The 16559-nt window shown below is 45.2% G+C and overlaps 1 protein-coding gene across 1 annotated transcript; it reads right to left on the reverse strand.

Annotated features, from left to right (window-relative positions):
- On the reverse strand, positions 1–12890 carry Milr1 (mast cell immunoglobulin like receptor 1). The gene is made up of 7 exons (XM_076870815.2): positions 12789–12890; positions 12656–12697; positions 8920–9189; positions 5914–6030; positions 3378–3467; positions 1765–1833; positions 1–993 (listed from the first exon to the last, which is right to left on the reverse strand). Exons 1-7 carry the CDS (start codon positions 12883–12885, stop codon positions 941–943), a joined length of 738 nt encoding a protein of 245 aa, XP_076726930.2. The 5' UTR covers positions 12886–12890; the 3' UTR covers positions 1–940.
- Positions 12891–16559: the final 3669 nt, after the last annotated feature.

A 16559-nucleotide genomic window follows, 5' to 3' on the forward strand; every position in this document is an offset into this window, starting at 1 on the left:
TTAACTTTTATACTTTTATTTTACTTGACTTCAAACTCCCAGAAGAAGACACTCAGGCTAGAAATCATTTTGTCCTCCATGACATTTTGGTAGCAGCCCAGGAACATGTCTGTGTCCTAACTCCTGGAACTTGGGAACAGGACTTTATTTGGGAAAAGAGTCTTTGTAGATGTAATTAAATTAAGGATCTTTTTTTTTTTTTTTTTTTTTGCACGGGTGTGTGTGTGGGGGGGGGAGGTGGGGTGTACCAGGGATTGAACCCAGGGGCGCTTAACCACTGAACTGCATCCCAGTCTATTTTTTTTTTTTTTTTAATTTTGAGACAGAGTCTCACTACGTTGCTAAGGCTCCTCCTGTCTCAGCCTCCCCAGGTGCCGTGTGGGCGCCACCGAGCCGGTTACATTAAGGATCTTGAAATGAGATCATCCTGGATTATCTAGTGACCTCTGTCTTCTTTCTTCTTCTTCTTTTTCTTCCTCTTCCCTGCCCCGATTGATCCACTTTCAAGATCACCTTTCTGGATTTTGCTTTGTGTTTTTGCTTTAGAACCCTCAGTGGACACAGGGACAGGGAAACGTGAATGATGGTCATTGTCATGCCTCCAGGACACACTGTGAAGAACATCGCAGCCTAAGACTTGTTCTTTTAAAAATGATGGAAAAATTAAAATGAGACTGAAGAAGAAATTGGGAGGATGGTCCGTGCCTACAAAGCAGAGCTCTCCGGCCGTTACCAGGGAGTCCACCTGAACACTGCTGACGGCGACACTGGATTCACCCAAGCAGCTCAAAGGAATAGCGCTTAGCCATGAAAAACAGAGATTCACTTTAGGTGACCCAGTTGGACATTTTAAAATGCCAAATGAGTCTACTTTTCCTTCACTTAAATCAGCTTTCCTAGACAGTGTCTTACACTGAGATGTAGTCGGTTTCTTTGAATTTCAGAAGGCGAGTTCGGAATAGGCAGAATCAGTTACATAATTATGACAGGATTCTGAAATATAAAAGGAAAAATATTGGTGATTCAATAAATTTAAGCTATGTGAACAGAGGGACTTGAAAAGGAAATCCTATTTCTAGGAGGTAGATGGCCTGTTAGAACCAAGCATTAAGTGGTTTTTCCTGGACTGTGTCAAATTATCTATCTCTCTATCTATTTAGCACTGGGGGTTGAACCCAGGGTTACTTTACCACTGAGCCACATCCCCAGCACTTTTTTATTCTTTGAGACAGGGTCTTGCTAAGTTGCTGAAGGTCTTGTTAAATTACTGAGGCTAACCCCAAACTTGTGATCCTCCTGCCTCAACCTCCTGAGTCTCTGGAACTGCAAACCTTTGTCACTGTGGCTGGCCAAACAACAACTTTCCTTCTCCTTCTCCTTCTCCTTCTGATTGAACTCAGGGACACTCAAAGACAGGGTCTCACTGAGTTGCTTGGCACCTCCCTTTTGCGGAGGTTGGCTTTGAACTTGTGATCCTCCTGCCTCAGCCTCCGAGCCGCTGGGATTACAGGCCTGTGCTACTGGGCCCGGCTAAAACATTTATTCTTGACAATATTGTATAGTGACCCTGAACCCTCCTCTGAGGACTTGTTACAGGACATCTCCCCCCCAAGTTTTTTCTTCCCCCTGCTCCAGCTCCGGCTGAGATTTGTCTGGAGCAGTTTTCTTGGGTGCTGTTGGCTTCCGGAGCTGTGCCTGTGGCCACAGGGACCCTGATCTGTCAACAACAGCTCTTGACACCCTCCACCCCACCCTGTGGCTCACCTGGCTTCCCTGGCATCACCTCCCCGAACTCTGGGGTGGCGTAGTGGATCTCCTGGGTGTGTTCTGTCCCTGGGGAAAAGACAAGGCGCAGGAGGGAGTTACTGGGCCAGTTCTTTGAATCTCTGGCCACACGGGGGCAGTGGCGTCCAGACCGTGGACTTCGCGGAAAGCACTTGCCGTCGGGGACTGTGGGAACACCCCGCCTGACGGCCAGTGTGGGCCAGGGTGGGCAGATTCCTCGTTCGCAAAATGGGAAAGGCCTACGAGGAGTCGGGGAGGTGGTTAGCACCGTCCAGTGCCCGGGGGTGGAGGACGGAGCCCCTGGGCTTGGGTCTTCCTCACGGCGAAGCGCAGCCTGCCCCCCACACTGAGGGGTGGAGTCACAGCTTGCAGAAGAGGGGTGATAGCAAGGTCCTGGGTTCCTGAAAGTCCCTGAGGGAGCAGGATTTAAGTGTTCTCTCCACAAAAATGGTCGCATGTGATGAAGTGCTCGTGCTTATCAGCTGCATTCAGCCAGGTCGGTGGGTAACGGCCCCGGTGCAGCTCGGTGGTGAGCCAGCGTGTGGCCCCGGGTTCCCTCTCCAGTCCTGCAAATACCCCCAAACCAAGTAATGTAGGTGTCTTTCAAAACGACACGTGGTGCATGATAAATATATGCAATTTTTATTTGTCAGTTAAAATAAATAAATAAAAAGGTATGTTTCTTAAAAAAAGAAATAGAAAAGGTAGCTAGGCATAGTGGCCTATAATCCCAGCTGCTCCGGAGGCTGAGGCAGGAAGATTGAAAGTCTGAGGGCAGCCTCAGCAGCTTAGTGAGACCCTAAGCAATTTATTCATAATCTCAAAAAATAAAAAGGGCTGGGATGTAACTCAGGGGTAAAGCACTCCCGGGTTTGATCCTCAGTGCCGATAAATAAATAAATAGATAAATAAATAATCATGGATCATTCTGAACTTATAAAAAAAATCAAGATATCTTAAAGTGGAAAAAAAACAAAAACAACTCCAAGGCATAGAATGTCACATGCCACCGTTGCCTGTTATGTCTCATGACTAAACAGAGTCACTCTAGGTGAACTGGGCTGGCATGAAATAATCACATAGAGACAGAGAAATACCTTTTTTTTTTTGGGGGGGGGGAGTGTCCTGTGATGGCTCCTCTGACCTTAGGGGTCCATGGAAAGAGGGAGGAGCACGTGCTGAACTCTTTTATTGGGAAGAAGCCATTCAAATGAGGCAAGGGTGGGATTAGCAGGGAACAGGTGAGTGTAGCTCAACCCCTCTGGGTGCCGCTACGCCTAGGGCCACCCAGGGCCACGCCTTATTATCCTTGGGAGGCTACAGTGATCTTTCAGATCCCTGTGGTGCATCAGGACTTCAAGGTGCTCCCCACAATTGCCATTTGTCCAGCAGAGACAGAGGATCTCTGTGGGAGGAATTAAACCCTGACCCTGGCCCTGGGGTGAGACAGGACGTCGGGCGGGAGGGAGACAGCTGTGTTCTGTTCCTTTGGCTCCATTTTTACCCCATGTGTCCTCAAAGGCCTTCAAAATCAAAAAGAGCCCCAAACCAACCCACCAAAACTACCAAAGCACTCAACAAAGTCTTCTCACCTGCTGAGGTTTCACAGATGTTGACATACAATTCACCTTCCATGGATATGTCTCCAGGGTCCTTGGGCACGTTCTCTCTCGTAGCCTTTTCTACATAAATGGGTACAGAATCATTCAATTGAGCCAATTTGGTCACATTTTCCCTTCTCCTCGTCTCCTCTGCCGAGGAGCAGATTTTCCCAAACTTCCAAAAGAAAGAACAGCTACTCTAATGGCCTAAACCGGTGTCTGATGAGGGGAAATCCTACTTTTGTCCAAAGCACCTGCTCCTCCAAGCTGGGGCCCTTGGTGAGGTACTCCTCCTACCCTGGTGCTGAGAGGAACATTCTTTGACCAGAATATTCCATTAGGGGCTGGGCACAGGGGTGCACACCTGTGATCCCAGTGACTCCAGAGGCTGAGGCAGGAGGATTGCAAGTTCAAATCCAGCATCAGCAACTAAGCGAGGCCCTAAGCAACTCGGCAATATCCTATCTCAAAATAAAATTTAAAAAAGCCAGTGATGTGCCTCTGTGGTTAAGAGCCCCTAGGTTTAATCCCTGGTACCAAAAGAGACAAAAGGCTGGTCACATGTTTTTCCTTCCGGAAGGGAACAGTCATAAGAAGTTTTGGCACCTCTTCAAGAGATAGTCAATGATCGCGGCAAGTTCTGTGACAGTGATAATGAAGAATATTCATGCCACTTTTACAAGAATCTGGGTTTTCACGGGAAAGTAAGATGTGCTTTCAAAGCGTATGAGATGTAGCCGGGCATGGTGGCACACACCTGTAATCCCAGTGACCACGGAGGCTAAGACAGGTGGATTGCAGGTTCGAGGCCAGCCTCAGCAACATAGCAAGGACCTTAGCAACTTAATGAGACCTTGTCACGAAATAAAAAATAAAAAGGGCTCAGTGGTACCAGATTCAATCCCCAGTACTGAAAAAAAAAAAAAAAAAAGTATGAGATGTATAAGTTAGGACATTTATTTTCAATTTGGTTTGATTGTTTTGGGCCCTGGAATTGAACCCAGAGCCTTGTGTGTTCTGACCACATGCTTTACCGCTGAGTGACACCCAAGCCTATTATCAGCTGAGTTCCTGGCCCTCCGGAGTGGAGGATGGCATGGGGGCCTACCATTTATCATTCAGTTCTCTCCACTAGCATATAGTTCTGACAGCATCTGTACGGCCCCATTCTACAGGCCAGAATACTGAGGCTCTGAGGCAAAGGAGCCTGCCCAGCACCCCTCAGCTTGCTGGATTGTGTGTCGAGACACCAAGTGTCTTGTGCAAACTTTGATATCCCCCGTGTGTGTGTGCTGAATGAAAAGCCCACTTGGAAAGCTTAGCCAGAGGAGGTCCAGAAAGGAGACTAGTGAAAAAGAGTAACTGAGGCTTCTGCCGGGGACCTCAGTGAGTTTTCTGCCACATGCAGCATGAAGTGGGGAAGAGGGATGCTGTTCTTGTGGGTCTTCACGCTGGAGCTGCCTCTAGTGAGGAGGAACTCTCGGGCACAGAGCTCCGCCAGGGAGGATGCTTCTAGGCGAGGCCCTGCCTGGGGGAGCTGGCACCCAGGACCAGCTCCATGCTGTGCAGGGCCCTGTGCAAGACGGACAGGAGGGTCTCCTGTTCAAAATACTTGTATTCCTACAGTAGCCAGGGGTCAGAAGCCACCCAGGCCACCAAGGAGGAACGACTGGATGGAGAAAATGTGGGGCGTGCGTACAAGGAAGTATTTTTCCGCCCTAACAAGAGAGGAAATGCTGCTACACCCTGCCACATGCACGAGCCTTGAAGCCGTGACATGATGTGAAATCAGCCAGATGCCAAAGGACGGCTACTGCGTGAGGCCACTCAGGAGGCACCTAGAGTAGCACCTTTACGGAAACAGAAAATGGGCTAAGACGGCCAGGGGCCAGGTGAGGACAGGATGGGGCATGAATGTGGGGACAGCTGCACAGCAATATGACTGTGTTCCACGCCACGGAACTGTATGGTTAAAGTGGGGGCTGGGGAGGCAGCTGGGTGGTGCGAGACCCTGTGGCCCACTCCAGCAGCCAAAATGGACCAACAACAAAAATGTACAAGAGTTAAACTGGCGAATATCAGGTTCTATATATTCTTTAGAAAGGAAGTTATTCGGAATTGTGAGTTGGTGGCAGCAGAGTTTTAGGGACTTTTCTGGGGGAGGCCATGTGACCACACAAGCTGCAGGTCCGGTGGCCAGCTCTGTCTGCAACCTACAGCTGGGGGGGCCTTCCTGGGCCGGTGGGCACGACCCCCAAGTGGGGGCCATTTGGGAATTCTCGCTCATTCATCCTCCCCTTCCTCTTCTTTCCATTCCACTGTTTGGGAATTATTGTTGTGTGGGGAGCTTTTTGTTTTTGAGGTGCAGGGGTGGAATCCAGGGCCTCAGGCATGCTAGACAAGGGTGTGACCCCTGAGCCATCCCCAGCCCGTCCGCATTCCAGTCTGACCCCCCTTGCCCTCCCCCTTACTCTCTGCCCTGCTGTCTATATCCCAGACCCAGGGGAAACAACGGTCAAGAACTTACTTGCTTTGTATTTTCGTTGTAGCCAAAAAATCAGAACCAGGATTATAGCCAGGAGCACCAGCAGCAACCCCGGAAGCAGCAGAGGCAGCACTGGGCAGACAGGACAGCGGTCTCCCTCTGGAAGAAGACAGCAATCCCTGGTCAGTGCATGGCCGTCTTCCCAGTGACACTGACCTGGCAGGAAGGGCCATCACCCAAGGCAACCGACCTACTGTGCAGCTGACCCCTGAGGCACAGTAGGCACCTGCGACCCACCGGTTAACTCATTCGTCCTTTTATGTCAGAGAGCAATTCCATCAGAGCTTGTGTGGACCCTACCAGGGGTACCTTGCCTTTGGAAGTAGGTGGCCAAAGTGAGAAGTGGGTGGGTACAGAGGCAGCTGCAGTGTCTGGAAGCAAATCCAGAGCCGGATGAAAGAACTCAGGAAAAGAAAGTACAATTATGCAAGCCATTGAAAAAGATGCAGTGTGGTGTTGTTATATATTGGTTTGTTTCTGCTGGATCAATCTGAAGGTTAGCACTGGGGAAGTCACCAGGTCTAGAAGGATGAAAGGACATGTTAAAGACTAAGCAGATTGAGTTCACTATCTTAGCCCACTTTTGAGTTGCTATAGCAAAATGCCTGACACCAGGTAATGTACTAAGAAGAGAGGTTTATCTGGCTCTTGATTATGATGGAAAGTCCAAACAGTGTGGTGTCTGGCAAGGTCCCCTCCTGGCTGCATCGCAACAAGAGTCAGGGGTTTACCAAGCCAGAAGTTGGCGTGTGTCTCTGCTATGAAGATCTAGGGTCTGAGCCTGCCTTTTACAGAATTTTCAATCTGCTTATCGTTGATAGTGAGTATAGTTTTGCCAATGGTTCAGCTCTCAGTGTAAGGTTGAGAGTGACTTGTATTCTCCAGCCAAAAATATTCTATCTGTATTTTCATTTATAGAATTCAGCTGCACAGTTATCTTCTACTTCCTCTGCAAAGCAGAAGTAACCTTGCTAAATAGATTCGAGGGAAACTCTCAACAGGAAATACAGAGGTCTGGTGTGCTCTGAAAAATCATGCTCTATCTTGTGGGAGAATCAAACTGTTAAAAGAGCTGGGACAAGGGCTGTAGCTTAGTGGTAGAGGGCATGCCCAGCACGTGTGAGGCACTGGGTTCCATCCTCAGCACCACATAAAATTAAATAAACAGATCAAATAAAGGTATTGTGTCCATCTACAACGTGTGTGTGTGTGTGTGTGTGTGTGTGTGTGTGTGTGGCACTGGGGATCTAGCTCAGTGGTAAAGCACCCTGGGTTCAATCCCCTGTACTATGTTTAAAAAACCCTATTCTTCCATTTTCTCCCATAGCAGAGGACAGTCCCCTCTCCATTGGCCCATCAAACTATACACCTGGAAGTTGCTCTGCTTCTTTCCTAACCTGCACGATCTGCGACTCTCATCAGTCAGCAGGTCCTCCTGTAAAATATTTCTCGAATCCATCCACATCTGCTCATCTCCACCACCACTTCTTTCCTCGATGACTTCAAGAGCTCCCTAACCAATCCTCAGCTTGCACGCTGCCCGGTACCAGCTTTGAACAAATTAGCTGCACAGATGGCAGATGGTGTCCTGACGCTTCCCCGCCTGTCCATGCACACGGAAGACTAAACTCCCCATGCTCCAGGCCCCTCCTAACTTGGTCCCCTCTCTCACTAGCCTCATCTGGGGTCACACCCTGCCTCAGCTGACCATCAGCTCTACCAGCCTCCCTGAGTTGGAGCTCTGAACACACTGGAGCCCAACATCAGCCCCTTTGAGATACCTTCCCTAGACCCTCTACCTAGGTAGGTCCCTCCTCCTCGTCTGCCCTCCTTTCCTTTGTGATTTACTTGTTTGAGTAGTTGTGTTTGTCTCCCCTACTAGACCAGAAGCTCCGGCAGGCCAGGAACCAGATGGGCTAGGCAATCAGTGATGGAGGAATTTGTGTGTATACCTTAGACCTTCACCTTTTACTGAGCTGGGGACACAACCATGTCTTAGGTATCACTGAAATCCCAGGAAGACAACTGCGTGTTTAGAGTAGGCACTTAATAAGTATCTATTGATAAGACTTAATTAAAGATGGCATTTATTGATTGATTGATTGACAATGGGAATTGAACCCAGGGCTCTCTATCATTGACCTACATCCCTAACCCTTTTAATTTTTTATTTTGAGGCAGGGTCTTGCTAGGTTGTTCAGGGCCTCACTAAGTTGCTAAGGCTGGCCTTGAATTTGGGATCCTCCTGCCTCAGCCTCCTGAGTTGTTGGGATTACAGGACCACCATGCCTGGAATAGTTTTAGAATTTACCAAAATAGTTCTGCAGGACAGTGTAACAAATTGAAGAAAAGTTGTGTACAGAGAACATACGTGTTCATGGGTTTACTGCCCTTACTTTATGCACTGTGTGTTTATTGGGGTTTTCTCCCTGTTATGCATATTCCTTTTAAAAATATGATTTCTACTCTATTTTGCCCTGATTTCAAGACTTCTTAATTGAGTCTTCAGAAAGAAGGAGGTTTTATCCATAGCTGGTAGTCATAAAATAAAGCCTTTGAGATCTATGACATTTGCCTGAAGATCTAAGACTATTATCTGAAATAGTTCAAGGTCTCTGAAGGAGAAAGTGAAGTAGGATTATTAAGAATAAAGACCTGTTGGTCAAGGTGGCACACGCCTGTAATCCCAGCTGCTTAGGAGGCTGAGACAGGAGGATTGCAAGTTCAAAGTCAGCCTCAGCAAAAGCAAAGCACTAAGCAACTCAGTGAGACCCTGTCTCTAAATAAAATACAAAATAGGGCTGGGGATGTGGCTCAGTGGTCTAGTGCCCCTCGTTTTTTTTTTTTTTTTTGGCACCCCCCCCCCAAAAAAAAAGACCTCAGCAACAAATAAGCCTCTTGAATGTTGGCCAGGGGTACAAGAGCCTTTGGTGGAAAAAATGAATCCCATGAATTGCAGAACCTCCAAGAGGCAGGTAACTTACTTACCAATGACCGTGAAGTTGAATGGGTTACTGTAGGTTGAACAGTTGAAGAGCACGGCTTTGCATTTGTAGGTGCCCAAATCCTCAACTGTGGAGATGGTTACGTTAAAAGTCACGGCTTCCCCTTTTCCTGTCCGGTTGCCCAGCAATTTCTTATTCAAAAACAATAAATATTTGATCTCCAGTGACTCATTCTTGTGGGAGCAAAGCAGAGATACATTTTGACCCAATACGACCACACTCGTATTTGAGTTCAAATTTGGAGAAGAAAATCCTGGAAAACAAAAATCACACGAAGAAAATGTGCTTATTAAAATCCCTTGGTAAGAACTCAGTGGGCCTCTGGCCATGTTTTAAGAGTTGAGTGATGGGGACATTCGGTCCCAGGCCAGCTTTCCTGAGGCGGGTATTCTTGGCCTGCAGAGGCAGACCGCTGTGTCCAGGGCCTTCTCACAGTGACCGGCAGGTGGACGTGAACAGCTGAACTCTTTCGTGGTAGCCCCCTCTTCCCCCGGAGGATCTGAACAGAGGTTCCATTAGGATGGCCTCTGCTGACCTGGAAGTCATGTCTGATGGCTTGTTTGGTCTATTAGTTATTTTCATCTTGGAAATTTTCAAACATAATAATACCAAAGACGGCATCACAAACCCTCGTGTACCCACCATCCAGCTTCAACAGTAAACCAATGACCCTCCCCATTGTCTGTCCCCACCTCGCCTATGATTATTGGGGTTTGAGTATGGTTTTGGCCTCTTCCAAGCTCAGGTTGGGAAGTAAGAGAGGGGAAACAATCAAACTGTGGTGTGTGGAGGTGGGTCCTTCAGAAGGTGGTTAAGATTGGATAAGGTCAGCGGGTGGAGCCCCGAATTGAAGAGGAAGAGGAAGAGCTTTGATTAGCAGGTGGAGGCCCTGGGCTCAATCCCAGTGTGAAAGGAAGGGAGGGAGGGAGAGGGAGAGAGGGAAGGGGAGGGAGGGAGAGGGAGGGAGTGTGTGTCCTAATGAGCTGCCTTGGGACTCCTTGGGACTCCTGGGACTCTGCCCACTAGGAAGCCACCCTCAGAAGCAGCCCCTGACCTAGGAACAAAACCATGAGCCAAATAAAGTTGTTGTTCTTCTTTTCTCTGAATGACTTAGTTTGTAGTATTATGCTATCATCAACAGAAAATGGACTATTTTTAAAGCAAATCTCTGACTACATGTTGTTTTTGTCCATAAGTTTCTATATTAAGAAAGAGACATGGGCTGAGGCTGTAGCTCAGTGGCAGAGCGTTTGCCTAGCATGTGTGAGGCTCTAGGTTTCAATTATTTACAGTTATTAATCTTACTGTCACATTTTTCATTAATTTTCAATTTTTTTTTTTTTTGACAATTCCAGTGTGTTTGATAACTTGTTTGTTCGTCCTTAAAAATGTTGAGGGAAGGGGCTGGGGTTGTGGCTCAATGGTAGAGTGCTTGCCTAGCACATATGAGGCCCTGGGTTCTATCCTCAACACCACATAGAAATAAATAAAATAAAAGTATTGTGTCTACCTACAACTAAAAAATAAATAAATAAATAAATAAAAAATGTTGAGAAAAAAAAGAACCCCCATCAGAAAATCAAATTAACAAAACAAAACAAAAACAACTATGAAAGAGTGAAGAGAAATACAAGGAAATATTTTAGGCCAGATTAGGAGCCACAAAAAAATAAAATAAAATAATTAGGAGCCATAAAGAAAAGATTGAAAATTCTTAGCTACCCCCAAACTTTAAACTCCTCTATGACAAAATTAAAAGTCAAGACACAGTCTAGAACAAAATGCTTTAAAAGTAAATAAAACCAAAGGATTTTTAAATATACAGAAATCAACTTCAAATCAAAAAGAAAAAGGCCAACAATCAAATTAGCAGGCAAATAATATAAATAGGTAATTTCCAGAAGAAGAAATGCAGATGACCACTAAATACCAAAAACCGGCTTGGGGTGGCAGACAGATTTATGCCATCAGCTCCCTCCCGTTCTTTGATCTGGATAATTAACATTTTTCTCAGTCTTTTATCAGCTCAACTTCAAAACAACACCTTCCCTTTCCAACCTGGATGGTGGTCCCCACATTTCCTTCATATGGGAATGCTGGAGCGTTAATGGCCAATGAACATGAGACAGATGTGCAGTTTTACAAGAGATGAGACAACTGTGAATTAAAATACTGGGATATCACTTTGCTCTCATTAGGTTGGCATAAATTTTATAAACTGTTATATCCACTGCTGGGGCCAGTGGGATGAGCTCACACTTACCCACACTGTTGGTGACCCCCGCAGCTTCAGCCTAGTGGGAGGGCAATTGAGAATCTGCAACAATTTAACTCATGTTTCTTTTGACCTGGCAATTTCAATTCTTAGGATGTTATTCTACAGAGATGCTCCCATTGGCCCACAAAAGGTGTTCTGTACAGGTATGTTGATTACTGTATTATTTATATTATGAGAAAAAGTGGAATAATCAATAAAAATGAACTGTCGCTGCATCATATTATAAAATACCATGTAATGGGGGTGCAGTGGTGCACACCTGTAATTACCCAGCTACTTGGGAGGCTGAGGCAGGAGGATCACAAGTCTGAGGCCAGCCACAATAATTTAGCAAGATCCTGTCTCAAGATTAAAAAATAAAAAGGACTGGGGATGTAGCTCAGTGGGAGAACACCCCTGGGTGTTCAATCCCTAGTACTGCAAAAAAATAAATTAATTAAATACCATGCAACTGTTGAACAAATGAGATAAATCTATATCTTCTACGTAGGAAGGTATCTATGATAATGGTTACATTTTTACAAAAGAAAAGTTATAAAAGAATTTAATTAGGCTGGGGTATAGCTAAGTGCTAGAGTGCTTGCCTTGCATGCACAAGGCTTTGGGTTCAATCCCCAGCCCTGGAAGAAAAAAAAAAGTTTTTTACAATGATCCTGGATAGAAAAACATGATTGATAGTGGTCGATTCTAGAAATAGAGAGTAGAAAGGGATTGGAGGAAATGTGACTGCACTTTCATTCTATACAGGAATAAAGAAGGTATATGGAATCGGGTTAGCTGGGAGCTGTTTGGAGGAGTAAGGACTGTGGCATTCAACCCTCAGGAGGACTCTCCCTGCAGGGCTTTTAGTACTCCACCTCACAGTTGAGAAACATGAAGTAAGGGGGTTACGTCATGTGCCCAGGCTGCCAGGTGGTCAATGGCAGAACCAGAGTGAGGATCAAATGGTCTAATGCTACCTTTTTTTGGTACCGGGGATTGAACCCAGGGGTGCTTAACCACTGAGCCACATTTGCTGAGGCGGACCTTGAACTTGGGATCCTCTTGCCTCCACCTCCCAAGTAGCTGGGATTACAGGCATGCGCTACCCCACCCAGCCTGCCCTCTGATACACGTTTCTAGTGTTGCTTGAACTATTTTGCAATGATTATGCGTTGGGTTTTCTAGCTGAAGAACAACAACAATGAAAGAAAGTGAGAAACATTCATTGTAAATGCAATCTCAAAACTTTGTCACAAGAGACTCAGAAAAAACGTTCCAACCCTCTCCCTAAAATCACTTTATTTAGTTTATTTAAACTGAAAAGTCTTTGTTCTTGGTTATTTATCTAAAAGCAAACAAACAAACACACAAAAAACTTGTAAGTGAGCAGTCATGTTTAAGGCTGACCATCTCACCCTTTCCAGCAAAATAACTTCAGTAAGAAGAAAAGGAAACTTACCATTTTTTTTCATGGTATTACAGTTCAGTACAGCTTTTTGAACTGAAAGAGAGAAAAGGAACGTGAGAAAGCTCATTTTCCACACGATGCTTCAGTGTGGCGATTCAAGTCTCAAGACGGTACGTGGCCTTACATGTAACAGAAGAAAAAATGCCCCAAAAGAAGAACGTGTTCAAATGTCTGCACATTCTCTTCAGTGGAACCAGAGAGGACAGGGGAGCCGAGATCATGGTAGTGGCACCATCAACAGAGAAGAGAACTTCCTCCTTTTCTTGACCACATTAGGGAAATCAGAGGATCTTGACAAGCTTTGCACAATCTAACGGTTGGGCCCGCCTCCGACTGGCTGGGGACTTGGGCTTGGGATAAAGAAAAGGAAAACTCTGGCTGTTAGATTGTTATATATGTAAACCCACCCGATCATCTCTGCTCCTCAAATGACCTGAATAACTGTGTGCTCTTCTGTAATTACAAATTATCCTGCTTTTAAAAATGGCATTTCTTTTTATATTGCTAGTTTGTGGCTACATGGTTTTATAGTACTTTATAAAAGTTTGCATGGGGGAGGGGACAGGGATAGAACCCAGGCCTTCTTAACCACTGAGTCACATCCCCAGCCCTTTCTTATTTATTTATTTTTTATGTTGAGACAGGGTCTTGCTAGGTTGCTTAGGGCCTCACTAAGTTGCTGACTTTGAACTTGCAATCCTCCTGCCCCAGCCTCCTGAGCTCCTGGGATTATAGGCGTGCACCACCATGCCCATAAGTTTGAATGGGCGTACTATTAGCAGATGCATGTGCAAAATTCTGCTTTCTTTTATCTTTGTGTTAGCAGACTTTACCCACATCCTTCACCTCCCAGCTACCCCTGCTGGCTAGTTGAAAAAACAAAACAAAACAAAACAAAAAAACCCCAGAATAACAATAGATTCATTTGGGGTCCCCACATTATTATGTACATCTGTGGAAAGGTTTCTCTCTCAGATACAATACTAATTGGAGACAAGACTCAGGCAATGAAAAGACATTGGAAACTTCTATTATTTTCAAGATTGATAATCGCCATTTTCCAACTCACCTTGTAAGAATAGATACAGGACAAACCTCTGTTTCAGGACAAAATAAACATGTCAGAGGATCTAAACTGCAGAGGTTTAAAATGACAGTGTTGGATCAAATAAACTCTTCCCTATTTAATTGCTTAGTGAATCAAAAATCCAGTCATTGGACAGTGAATCTCAAAGAGTAGAGAATGAATCTGAAGAAGTGGTGGTTCCATCAGGGAAACGTGATGTGATAATAGAAAATTAAGTACCGCTTGTTCATAAGTAACCATTTGAATAAGAGCAAGATTTATAAAATATTACAGACTGATACTTTCAGGAGGAAAATGATCGGTGAAATGAAATAAAGTGCAGGAAACCATAAACATGCTTGTACATACGAATCCATGTGTGTCTGCAAGGAGGCCTTTGTGTGAGACTGGCTCCAATATGACAGCTTCTTCTTTTTCTTTTTCCTGTTGTTCACCACTTTTGAGTGGGGAGATGCTCTCATCTTAAACGTCCATTTGTGCAACATTGATTTACAGCTGCAAAAAAGTTATTTAATTTTACTTTAGGAATAATACGAGGAGTCATCCAATCACGTGTCTAACAGAGCATATGCATTTGTTTGATGCCTGAGTTACATTATTAAAGTTGCTTCTTACCATCCATATAAATCTTCACTCCAAAAAAAGCAAGCTAAAACCTTTTCCTAAATGAAGTGTATCTAGAGAAATACAAGGCCTGAAATTGAGCAACAATATCCCAAATACTCTCACTTGTTTTGTAAAACAGAAAAGAAAATCTTGAATGTAATTACAAATTACACATCTATAATCCCAGTGGTTTGGGAGGCTGACTCAGGAGGATCACAAGTTCAAGGTCAGCCTCAGCAGCTAAGGGAGACCCTGTCTCAAAAGAGAAAGCAAAAAGGGATGGGGCTGTAGCTCAGAGCACCCCTGAGTTTAATCCCCAGCACTGCAAATGAATAAATAAGTAATAAATAAAATGTCATGCTAGTTTATAACTACTGGTCATACTTTTCAACATATATGATGAAGATTTGTAGACTATTTTATGATGTGGGGAGAGAATCACAATATGGTCAATGAAACAGAAAACCCAGTTAAACACTTGTGAGTAGTACATAATTTAAACATATAGAGAAAAACTGGAGGAATGATTTCTTAAAATGTCAATAATGGCCCTCTCTTGCTGTTAGAGTTATGGGGGAGATTGTCTTATTTTAGCTTTTTGGGAATTTTTTTTTTCTGAATTAATTTCTTATTATATAGAAAGGGAAGGAAAGGGAATAATTCCTGACCTTGACACTTCCCCTGTCCTCAGCTGAAGGGGAAGAGCCTGCTAAGCCTGGCAGTACCCACCACTCCACAAGGGCAGGAGGTCAGAGGCATTTCCCCAGACGCCAGGGCTCCAAACCACAGAGCTACTGAGAGGGGAACGTAAGTTTTACATGGAAGGTCAAGATAACAGTCCTAGCTGTGAGGACCCAGATGGATCCTCCGTCAACTCAGCCTCTTGAAAACAATAGCCTCAACTTTCTTAAGAGAAAATACATGTTTTGAATCTGGTAAATCACAAAAATGGAAACAGCACACTAAACAAAGAAAATACCCAGTAGGTATGAGCGTAATTCATTTCCACATATTGTTCTCGCTCTCAGGAATGTCTTCAGCCCTCCCTGCTCTGCAGTTTCCACAAAATTCCTTGCCATGGACACCATGCGTCCTTGGGGACAGTTTATCATTAGCTGCAGTTAGTAGTGGCAGCTGTTTATGGCCTCGTGCCCTTGTGTGGACTGCTTTTCCCACACCATGTCCTCCCGTCCTCTGGAGCATTATCATCCCCGTTTTCCATGTGGGAAATCTCAGCTAGTAATTAGCACGGCTGGGATTCAAACCCTGGTCTCTCTGAGCCAATGTCCGGGCTCCCAAGCCTTCTCCACAACCTCTGTCTGCCCAGCGCTCACATCAGAACCCTCTTGACTTCAGGTCTCAGAGGCTCTTAGTTCATCCCAGAGGGGCTTGTGGTTCACTTCTACTAGATCCAGAATTCTCCAGGCTCCATGAAGCACACACAGAAGCCAGAGAGTCTGCTCTCACCAATCTGAATAGAGTGTGTGTGACAAGGGACTTCCCAGGGGAGAGAGTGGAGGGCCACTTGAGCTGGTTCTTCTTGCACGTTCCCATGGCGGGTGCCTGTCTGTGGGGAAGCCAGGTATCTGCCCAGGAACAGGCTCTTCTAGGCCAGTGTCCCTCTCCAGTGTCCACATACATCAGGGTTCTCCTGGCCTGGGCTTCCAGGTCCCAGCCCATGGTTGTCAGTCATTTCAAGTACCACATCCCGTCACCTCCAGGGATCTGAGCAAAGCCAGGGCAGAGTGGAGCCGTCCCACATCCTCCTGGTGTGACCACCAGGGTGTGGGAGGAAAACATCTCTAACCCTCAGTTTACAGAAAGCCTTAATCCCAAGTTTCATGCTCTTCTTAAAAAGGTGACACTCAGTGATTTATGCTGCTTGTAATATAGGCTGAGCATCCTTCATTCCAAATGCTTGGGACCAGAAGTTTCAGACTTTGGAATATTGAGAGATCTTGGGGATTTATACACACACACATACACACATACAGTCTGAAGGTAATTTTATATGATATTATAAATAGTTTTTAAAAAATTATTTCTTCTAATTAGTTGTATATAACAGCAGAATGCATTTCCATTCATAGTACATAAGCAGAGCACGATTTTTCATTTCTCTGGTTGTACACGAAGTAGAGTCACACCATTTGTATCTTCATACATGTACTTAGAGTAATGATATTCATCTCATTCCACCAT

This window comes from Callospermophilus lateralis, chromosome 11 (assembly GCF_048772815.1).
Source record: "Callospermophilus lateralis isolate mCalLat2 chromosome 11, mCalLat2.hap1, whole genome shotgun sequence".
NCBI lineage: Eukaryota > Metazoa > Chordata > Mammalia > Rodentia > Sciuridae > Callospermophilus > Callospermophilus lateralis.

Excerpts from the sequence above, each read along its gene's own strand:
- Milr1 (XM_076870815.2), bottom strand. The coding sequence starts at position 12,885 with ATGATCTCGGCTCCCCTGTCCTCTCTGGTTCCACTGAAGAGAATGTGC. Across the intron at positions 12,698-12,788 it reads CATTTTTTCTTCTGTTACAT|TTCAAAAAGCTGTACTGAAC; the intron begins GTAAGGCCACGT and ends TCTCTCTTTCAG. Across the intron at positions 6,031-8,919 it reads ATTCAACTTCACGGTCATTG|AGGGAGACCGCTGTCCTGTC; the intron begins GTAAGTAAGTTA and ends GTCTTCTTCCAG.